Source organism: Mugil cephalus, chromosome 14 (assembly GCF_022458985.1).
Source record: "Mugil cephalus isolate CIBA_MC_2020 chromosome 14, CIBA_Mcephalus_1.1, whole genome shotgun sequence".
Lineage (NCBI taxonomy): Eukaryota > Metazoa > Chordata > Actinopteri > Mugiliformes > Mugilidae > Mugil > Mugil cephalus.
In genome coordinates this window covers 18499250-18509908 of record NC_061783.1, presented here as the reverse complement: position 1 = coordinate 18509908, position 10659 = coordinate 18499250, and the positions used below count along the sequence as shown (strand labels likewise).

At 40.5% G+C, this 10659-nt stretch overlaps 1 protein-coding gene across 2 annotated transcripts in view; it reads left to right on the top strand.

Annotated features, from left to right (window-relative positions):
• The first annotated feature begins 7071 nt into the window (after window positions 1–7071).
• The window catches only part of nedd9 (neural precursor cell expressed, developmentally down-regulated 9), a 30541-nt gene continuing 26953 nt past the window's right edge, over window positions 7072–10659 (top strand). The window contains exon 1 of one of the 2 annotated variants that reach the window (XM_047604833.1): window positions 7072–7196. Coding sequence is in view for 1 of the 2 variants with exons in the window: in XM_047604832.1 (XP_047460788.1) it covers window positions 9131–9142 (12 nt within the window). In the remaining variant the exon portion in view is untranslated. Of the gene's footprint in view, window positions 7197–8940; window positions 9143–10659 lie in introns of those variants that run through there. The other variant, XM_047604832.1, reaches the window with a different exon arrangement.

Sequence of the window (10659 nt, the reverse complement as noted above, 5' to 3'; positions counted from 1 at the left end):
ACTGCAGGGGGATCAAAAAATCTTTGGTTGATTAGACATTTTTCTTATATACTTTTTAAACTTCAACCCACAAATTTAAATTTATTTAAATACACATTAACATGAATCCAACATATTTTAGTAAAGGGAAAATGAATAGCTTAATATTGAATGCAAAATAATGTATATTTATAAAAACCACTACCACAATCAACTTAGAAATGGATTGGTTAGCATTTTGTTTGATTTAGTTGTGATCTACTTCTTTTTTTTTTGCTAATTCGTTTTGTTAGAAGCTGCAGCACTTATTATTATCACTGATGTACTGTTTTACAGCTTTATTGTTTTGGGTTTTATGGAAGACATCTTTACATTCTCAGTGGTCTGTATAGTTTCCAAGCGCATCGGGAGGAGGTGACCAAATCTAAGCTAAAAAAGAAAGTCGTAAATTAAAAAAATGTGTCTCGTTTGCCGTTTCAACCCTCACGCCGATAACATATCTGTGTTATATTTATTCCTTGTTCAGCTGCACCACAAAACAATTACATTAAGTAAAGATTCATCACTTAGACATCTCATATTGGCTTTATGTTGCTCCCATTTTCCCTTAAATCAAACAAGGCATCAGTAGACTGAATTATGGTATTGATTAATACGAAAAAGCACGCACACACACATGCACACATGCACACAACCACACGGACACACAACCACAACCCTAATCGTCTCAATCTTGGCTCAGTGTGTCTCATTTCAACCTGGCAGTGCTGCTGCTTTAAACTAGTCTGGGATTAGATGGTTGATTAAAGCTGCATGTGCTCGCACGTTCCCCGTAACACACACCAGCAAACACACACACACACACCAGCAAACACACACACACACCAACACGACTCTCCAATCAGACGGAGAGCGGAGGGGGTCGATGCGCTCGGTCTGTCACCCTGCCAACTGCAGCCCTTATCAAGCCTCCAACCAGGCGGGGAAGCATCTCGCAGCACAAATGTGAGAGAGTCAACACATTACCAGGCATCGTCACCTTCAAATCACTGGCTCTGAGACCAACGACCCCGGGGCCAGTAACCGATCACCTCCAAGCATCACAGGTGTTCATTTAAGCTGTTATTTGCTATTTGGTTAAAGGTAGTAGAAACTTTTTTTCATTTATCCATTTTGATTTAGTGATGGATGAATGACCGTCACTCTGAAGTGTCTCCTAGCAACTGCAGATGGTAGTTGTGGTAGACGTAGTTATGCATCGAGGCAGATCGAGGTATTTTTTTTTAAAATGATTGGACCTTCTTCCGCCAAGTCACATCTAGTTATTTATTTTAGCTCTGCCATAAACCAGAACCACAAATTTTCTTCTTCTTCTGTTTTAATGGTGGTTGGCTAGTGTCAAGATCTAAGAAGAAGAAGGAGCAAAATCATGTCTACCGTATAAACTTCAATGATCCAGCACTCTAGACATGGAAGTCAGTCAAACAATGATTTGTAAGTTGTGCGACGTGGATGTTTGGTGAGATCGTCAAGTTTCCTGGAGACGGCATCAAGGTGAAACATATTCCAGAGAGGGTTGGGGAGTTTATGGCGTTGTGTCACCAGAACACAGAACCAGAACCACAACTCTGGAGTAGAGAACACAGGTTTTCTTGAGCCAAGGTATGAACCACTGTCTCGAAATTTGGATCTAGAGATACTAGGGACTTTTTTTCAGGTCATCTGTTTACGTGTGAGGTGGTCTATTCCAAATCTGATGTTTACATGCACGGCTGCTTTTAATCAGAGCGGACGTTTTACAGACAGATCGATGACGACACCCCGCCACTGATCAAAGATGGAGGTCTCTCATCTGATCACATGCCTTTATTGTTAAAGCAATAGATTAATTTGTGTTGTTTAACCTCATAGTAGACGGTCTTCAATATTTTCCAGCAGTTCCGAACTTGTTTGATCCGTCCTGGTTTCAATAAATTTTTAAACAGTTCAATATTTCTATTTAATGTCCAGTTCGTTCATAGTTGTTATTAAAAATATTCTCTCCACTAGTGATGTGCAGGTCGATACAGAAATGTCGATACTTCCGATACCAGGTCTTTAAGCTCTAAAATCGATTCTCAAATCAAAATATCGATACTTACGATACTTCAGTTTTTTTGAGGTAATGTAGGAACACAGTGGAAAGAAACTAAACTATTAATTTGTGAAAACACAACAAACCTTGTGAAACACCTCAGGTTAAAACCACAACACAGAATACGAGGCGTTTATGACGAGGAGGACAGAAGAGGAGAGAATTAAGATGCAAGTTTTAATTTTCTTAATGTAGTTCTTAATAGTTAAACAATCATTTATTTTAAAGATCTTATCATTACTTCTTTTGAGAGTTTGAAACTCCGTTTTCACATATTTTGTATGATTGTGCCTCTGTTTGGTTTTTCTGTTGTTGTATTAGCTCAGCTATATAGTAAATGAGGCCACTACCTCAATATAGTTCAAATATAGTTTAAAATAAATAAATAAATTACTGTGATGTCTTGTATTCTTTACTACTTTCTTAGGTTTACCAGTGTATTTACATAAAGTATTGGTTTCAGATTGGTATCACCGATACCAGCCTGAATTTCACTCGGATACTCGGTATCGGATCGGAAAGGAAATGGCTGCTCACTACTCTCCACGGTGCTGCAGTCCTACGTTTACGTGACTTTCGATTGGTTTGGTAAAAGGAATATTCCACCCCCATGACAGGGCCTGTTGGGCCCAGCTGACTGGCTGATTGATCGAGACATCCCGAGGTAGAAGTGTCCCTCGATGGAGATTGTGGCGCTAAACGCCCTGATATTGGAGGGATAACACTCACGTAAAGAGGAGAAATGGCTCGTATGAGATGCTGTGGATTGACTGACACGTACTACACTACCCAGGCTTATTGTTCACTGGAGTGGATGATTGGAAGCAAGACCTTAGCCGACGCAGAGTCAATCTCATGTGTGTGACCTTCGTGTCCTCACATTCACGCTGCACAAAAAAGAAAAGGAGGGATTTTTGTTCACTTGCGTTGTCTCCACGCGTACAGCTCGGCCTTGTGCATGGATCTGTATGTCGTCTGAATTTTAAAACTGCTCCTGACACTGAAGCATTATCCTGCAGTAGCTGGTGACAGAATGATGAACAGTTGGCTCCGCTGCTGAATGCTAGACCAATCCAGAGGCAAATTACTCACTGGGGAAGGTGTGCAGAGGCAACGCACAAAGAATGAACAAGTGAGAGGGATTTAAAAGGGAAAAAAAAAATAAAAGAAGCGAAAAAACAGAGTGAACATTGAACTCGTGATTTTAAAAGATGGCCATGCCGTCCAGTTAAGAGTAATTCACAGCGAGCGTTAACGTGTGCAGCACAATCTAGGTCTAATACGGACTTTTATGGCCTTGTTTTTCACCCACTGTGGATCACTTATATCGCTGCCAAGCTGACGGCCAAATAAAGCAAAGCCTTCAGCCGCATACAAGGAGCTATTCAGGTCACTGAAATACAACTGTGACAATCAGACGTAAATGAAACCCTTCATGTTAGTGAGGTCGGTCAAGCTGGAGCCGTGGAGTGGCGGCTGAAAGCTGCAGAGGTTTAGTGCTGCGACTGTTTCCTCTGATCTGAGTTAGATTCAGCTAATGATGCAGGAGGGAATCACTGTACTGTTAATGATTCAGCTGTGGGGCCGAGAACATTCACGGTCCCGCAGCTGAAACGGTGTTTGTGAAAGCTGCTTTTGCTAACTTGGAAACGTGATCGCCAGTCTAATGGTTCGTTCAGTTTAGAATAAATACTTGCAGTCAGTGGCGAAGTTTGTTGTCTTGGAGAGTTTAACATTTGAGAACCCCACTAGTTGGACCTCTTATAGCAGCTTTTCGGACCGATTTGACCAATTAAATCAGAACGTCACATGCAGGGATGGGCATCAAAAAGATTTTATTGATACCATTATCAATTCTGCTTTTGATGCAATTCTTTATCAGTTCTTCCTGTAAATTTTTGGTTTAGAAAATGTAGGTATTCATGGTTTCGTGTGAACAACAGCATTTAACCCTGCATTTAACCCTCTAAGACCTAAACACCTGCTCATAAAAAAAAAAAGCTTGTGGTATTTTAATTACCCTAACTCACAGATGGACAAAATTCAAAGTCTGGCTGAACACTGGGAAGTTGCACTTTGTGGAAAAAGAAAAAAAAGCTGCCATTACCGTAATGATGACGCACCGTTGATATCGGCTGCAGGTTGAGGAGCGACGCAAAACCAGGGAGACCTAGGAAGAGAGAGTTGTTTGGAGGATTTCATAAGTTAGTTCTACCCTTGAGATGTCACCAAGGTCTTCTGAACAAAAGCACAACTCCCAAGTTCAGCCACAAACCACTGTGAATTACGGTAATTCAAATACCGCCTGTTTTAATGGATCGTGTATGGATCGCATAAGTTGCACGTTGCGCTGTTACAGTCGCTTCTGGTGAAGCGAAGCCAAACTTTGGACCGTTTCAGTCTCTCCACCATCGTGTCATATCAAACAACAGAGGTTAATAAACTTAAATAGACAAGCATCAACCATAAAAAAAAAGATTTCTCTGAAATGGCTGCTGTCATTTTTTACACCTTTTGTTCCTTATTGACCACTAAATAGCAGATAGAGGCGTCCACTTATGAGGACAGCAGGTCTAAATGAAACAGAATAATCTGCCACAAACCTAAAAAATAATGAGGACACGGTCTCAGGAGGAGAACCGGTTCTCGATGAGAACTTAATTAACTTCAGTTTTATTTATATGACGTCAACAATGCTGCTGCTTTGCAGAAACCAGAATCTGAAACCCCCAGAACAACCGTGAAGGCAACAGTGGCAAGAAAAACTCTCCTTGAGCGGAACCTCAAGCTCATATGGAGGGAACATCTGTTTGAGGGAGCGGTCAGATATAGACTGAAAAAGATGCTTTGGTGTCGTGACCTTTGAACCCTTTTAATACTTGTTGTTAATGGGCAGTCAGATCAGATGGCCCTCACTAAATACTAACTTAAGAACTATGCATTTCTAATGTAGAAGTGGATGGTGATTTGTCTGCATGTAAGGGCTTTTTTTTGTTCATAGAAAACGCATCTTGGGCCATTTACCTGAGGTTCTTTGTTTACGAAGAAACCCCCTGAGAAGTAACGTTGAAAGGATTGAAACCACAGTGTGTCAAACTAGTAGTCGTAGCTAGATATGTAGTTAGCTTGAAATGAATGAATGAATGAATGAAATAAAAGGCACACACATCTTTTGTTTTCAAAGAAACAAAGATGGCGGTATTAGCTAATTAGATATCTATAGTGCTGTGTAGAAGAGGGCGAGTTAGGGAGCATGGTGGTCACAGATTTACAGTGGAAAACACTTTACTAGTTGTCTGTTAATGACTTTATGTTGTTGTTACTCCTAACAGTTGCCCCCAGGTGTCGGACACTGACCAATCACGGGCCTTTGTGCGGAATTTCTGTAGCTGCTGCAGTCGATGGGGGGAGGTACAGTGTAGGCTCTGCAAAACACAGACGTGAGCACCATGAGAACCACCAAGAGATTTATTTTCTTTATTTTGTTTTGTTTTTTTTTTTAGGAGGAAGGACCTTTTAAAGTGTATCTATTCAGACTTTAGAGGACAAATGGGGGAGAAACATTAACTCGAGTATTAGGCTCATATTTTCTTGTCTTGTCTTCTTGCCTTGTGTGTTTTGTGAATTCCTCTGTGCCGCTGCTTGGTCACAAGCCTGAACGAGGTCACAGGGAGACACTGGGGACCACTGGAGGGGGGCCCGAGCAACAAGGGTGGTGGTGGAGGTGGTGGAGGTGGGTCCATAAATCTGTCTGAGCTGGTTTGCGAGAGTTTACGGGACAGGGTTTCACAGGGAGCGGTGAGGGGGCTACCTCCTCCGCCTGGCCCTGCCCTGCACAGAGGAGCTGTTGTCAGGCAGCAACAGCACGTCCACCTCCTGCTTCCGTCCATCCCCGCAGCAGCGATCCGAGGCCCTCTGATCTCCACTTATGGAAGACGTATGGCTCGCTCAGCCCTCTGTTAAACCCGGGGTCAGATCTGCAGGGGCGCTTATGTAACCCAAACATCACAGACACCTGGCGGAGATGAAAGGCGGCCGGCGTCGTTTTTCACTCGCGCTTATTACCGGCTATTTCCGAAGCCCGAAATGCGGCTTAATATCGCAGAGAGACCTCTGCACCGAGGGGGGTGGGGGGGGGGGCCCCCTTGTTGGTCATGTAATACAGTAGGTGTGAGGCCACGAATGCTGCAGCCACTGTGGCTGTTGTCATGGCGACTGGATAGCTGGATGCCAGTACAAATCTCCCCGTGGCCGCTTCTTCTTCTCCGCTGAGATTGAAGAAGCAGGTTATAACTCAGGCCGAAGACTTTGGGGGGGGGGGGGTTGTCATCTCGACCGACGAGCTGATAATAACGTCAGGGCCGAGCAGAAACCAGCTGAAATGACAAGCCAGTGGAAAACTGAAGACTAGTGGGCTCATTCAGTCCGGCCAAACGATGTGAAAAGGTGATAAACAAGCTTTTTTTTTGGGGACTATTTCAAGCTGTTTTCTTCCAAACAGATGGGAAAACAGAGTATGTATTTGTCACAGGAAACAGGTGCTCGCATGCACATAATCTCATGGCATACACAGAAAAGAATAGCCCCCTCCCTTTTTTTTTTTTTGTCCACTTGTGGCTCAGAGAATGGGCTCCAGCTGAGCACGGTGCATATTACACAAACGAGTGTTTTGAGCACCCTTAAAGAACAAAAAAGAAAAAAAAAAATAGGCATTCATGTGAGGATATGACTGCACCAGAGGGGACAATGAGAGCCGATAGGGTCCCTGTGATTGTGATTAACGAGCTGACACAAATTAGAGCAACACGAGAAAAAAAACAAAAACAAAACACAAACTAATTACAAGAGGTTGTAGTAGCCCCCTTCAAAGGATCCTCAGCTACGAAACAGGCACGGCCCAAGACGAGGCCTCGTGCAGGTTTAGACGACAACACGGCAGAGGCGTGAGCAGAGAGGAAGCTTTCTCTCCACTTTGTCAAAGACCAAACTGGGTGTTTCTTCTCACTTCCATCACATACTTAGCTGAGGGCACAGAAGTGACATCTCAGGCATCATCCTCCGCGCCGTCTTCGCTAAAGTCAGGGTGAGCACTGAAAATAACTTTAAAAACGAAAAAAATGTGATGATATATTTTTAGGTTTTTGTCGTATTGATACACAGTAGTACATTTTTTGTAATGCTTAAGTTGTGGAGAGTTTTCTCAGCTACAAGTGTATTGCTTATTCTAATCTTTGCTGCGTCACAGGTTTAATGCAGATTTGTACGGAAACATTTAATCAGTAACATATTAGATTTAAAATTAAATAAATAATCTGTTGATTATTGATGAAATGTTTCTGGTTATAAACACTTTAAAACATATAAAATAGTTAAGACGGAGCCAATTGCTGTGACAATTTTTACATATTCTTCTTTCTAGTTTGATGTATTTTGTTTTGGCACATATATGTTTTTTATGCTTTTACTTTATTTTGATGTGGTCATAGTGCTGATGTGAAGACCTCTGCCACAGAGAACTTCAAAATATCTAATATCTTCATCGCTCTTAATGATCAGTTCCTTAGAACTTTGCCTGCTTATCATCACACCATTTTGACCTATAAAAAAACACCTTTCAATCTGTCCTGATTATCAGAAGCCTCTCTTATATGTCGGCGTGTGTCAGTTTATATCTAAGGGCAGCTTCAGGCTGCGTATCTGATCACTGAAGAGCAGGATGAGGGTGTTTATGAGGTGAACAGGTAAATAGATTTTCAAACGTTCTTTAGAACCAACAGTAACACTTTGGTGCGAAAGAAAATGCTGCATAATCTTACTTCCTTTGCACTCAGGGTTTCACTGCGACTGAGAAAAACACCCAGCGACCTTTCTTAACTAGAGCTTCCTGAAAGGTTGTTGCAGACGTGGCACTTAAAAATACTGCATTTAACAGCGTCTGTAAATCCGATATTAGTTCTTCACATTCTTCACAATAGATTCATGACGAAGAAACGACGACGGGAAAAATAGCTACTGGGGATGAAATGATAAAAATGACTTTGTCGGAATACAACATGGAGTAACTGAACTGTTAAAGGCGCCAACAGTTGTGTTTTATGTGCTTTTTCAATTTGTAAAAAACTAAAAATGTGGGATAAAATACTATATTTTTATGCTTGCCTGAGGTGAACATGTCGACGTAGCGATAACAGCAAAGTGTAATGGAAACAGACTCAGAGAATAAGTGATGATGCGCATGAATCATGTGACCTCAAAGTCCAGTAAAACCTTCTTCTAATATTTCCTACTTATTCAAATAAATAAAAATAAATAAAAATACACTTAATTTTATGTTTTATTGAAGGAGCTTCAATGTCTTTATTTAAAGACATAAATAAAAAAAATAATAGAGCATTTATTTGTTTTATTTTGAACTTTTATGATTACTATACCTTTAATGTTATTTTTTAAATTTATTTTATTTTAATTAAATTTAATTTAGGCTTTAGAATTGTTTTTTATTTATTTTGTATTGTTTTATTTTGTTTAAATTATTTTTTACCTAACTTTAAAATATTTTTTTATTAAAAACTATTTGTATCCTATGTTATGTTGCTTTTCAATCATTTTTTATAACTTTTTTATTTTTAGAGTAGTTATTTTAATTATTATTTAAAAATATTAAAATGATCTTTTAAAAATTTCCACTTTCCGCTAATCAGTGGTTGTTTTGTGAGAATGACGTCATACGCATAAAAGAGTCTGAAGGGGAGGAGTCAGACAGTTTGCTTCGGCCAATCAGGGGCGTGTATGTAAATGAGCAGCGGACTCTCGGTGACGGTCCGGTGTAGCGGAGCAGGAAAGCAGCGTCCGGACTCAGAGACACATCTCTACGCGTTTCTCCGTGTACGAAGCTGTGGATGGCTCGTTAACCGCGCAGGAAAATCACGCTCCAGCACCTCTTTGTCGCGATAAAGCGGATATTTCTCACTTTTTACTGGAGACACAGAGGAGGGGGGGAGAATAAAAAGCTGCAAGATGAAATACAAAGTAAGTGAAGGGAGCGCAGGTTGGCTCTTGTACTTTCTGCCTCTTGTGTTATAAAGCTGGAAAACTACAAGTGTGTGAGTGGTGTGGAAGTGGGTCTGTGAACTGTAACTTATTTAAAGGAATGCACTCGGGTTGTTTTTTATTGTTTTGTTTTTTAAGAGAGGGAAACTGCACGTACGAGTCACTGCCACGTTTGTGGTTGTAAATGTCATTTCGTATCTGTAGGCTACGTTTAACATCACAGGGGCGTAAAGTGAGTAAACAGGGACCTACTTCGAGCCCCAGTGCCCCCCCACCCCCTCTTTAGTGAGTAGGAATACGAACTGTAATAGATAGAAAGGCTCCAGCTAACATTCAATTTTATTATAAGTTCATTCTTCTCTAGTCATTCATGAATGTCTTTATCCACATATTACGAGAGAAATTGTATAATGATCCTAAATAACTGCATGGAATTTAAAAAAATTAATTATGTTCTCTTAGATATCGATTAATAGTTTGCTAACAAGAGCTCAGATTGTCCTCTAAGTGTCCCCTCTGCTGACAAAAGGCTAAGATAACACATTTATTGCAGCTTTTCTGTGTCGTCATTCTTTGTGAATGGTGGCTTTGTTAGGAGGTCTTTCATTTAGCTGAGATTCTGGTTGGAAGATGTGGACAAAGTCACATTCTTGTTATTGTTGTTGTTGTCTGGTGTTTGGCTTTAGCATTAAATGTCTGGCTTCAACTAACGTCTGATTATCTCCCCAACTATCCAAAATGCAAATATCTTCAGCTCAGGATTACAGATTTAGCCCTTACAGTGGTTTTGTCCCATGTTACACTTTGATTTTATGCACATCAAATGTTATATTCTGCTTTCAGCTTGTTTTTCATTGTATTTTTTGTGATTTTGCACATTTTTATGTCAAGCTGGTGGTGGTTTTTCTGACAGATGTGACGAGGATAGAATAAAATTAGGTCAAAACACAAGATGGGATGAGGAAATCCTTCTTTTCATACAGTGCTCCCTTACAGTGCACTTAATCTCAGCTTCATGAAGGTTGTGGTATTCATCGTTAGTTCTGAATAACCGAGGGAGCTACTGCTTCACCTGTGTTTTCATTTTGGAGGATGTGGTTTGTAGTGCTATTGAATTGTTGACATATTTTCCTGTTATTTTGACATTTTAACCAGCGAGCCGGGCTAAATATCACAAACTACTTTAACAGCACCGAAAACTACATCATCCAAAATGATCATCCAGTCAAATATACCTTTTTTTTTTGTTTTTAATTCTAACACTCAGGAAGGAGGATTTAATGAAGGACTGTTATAACAGAATGTATTAATTTGTACCCAATGAACTGGCAAGAGAGTGTATAAACACCAGAGATGCTGTAACCAGGGATGTATTACATCCCTGGTTACATTAAAAAACTGCTTAAAACAGCTGATTAACTGACCGAGTACTTCTAGTTTCAATCACACGTATTAGATCTGTTATAAAACTCAAGCTCAGGATGAATTCCCATCTC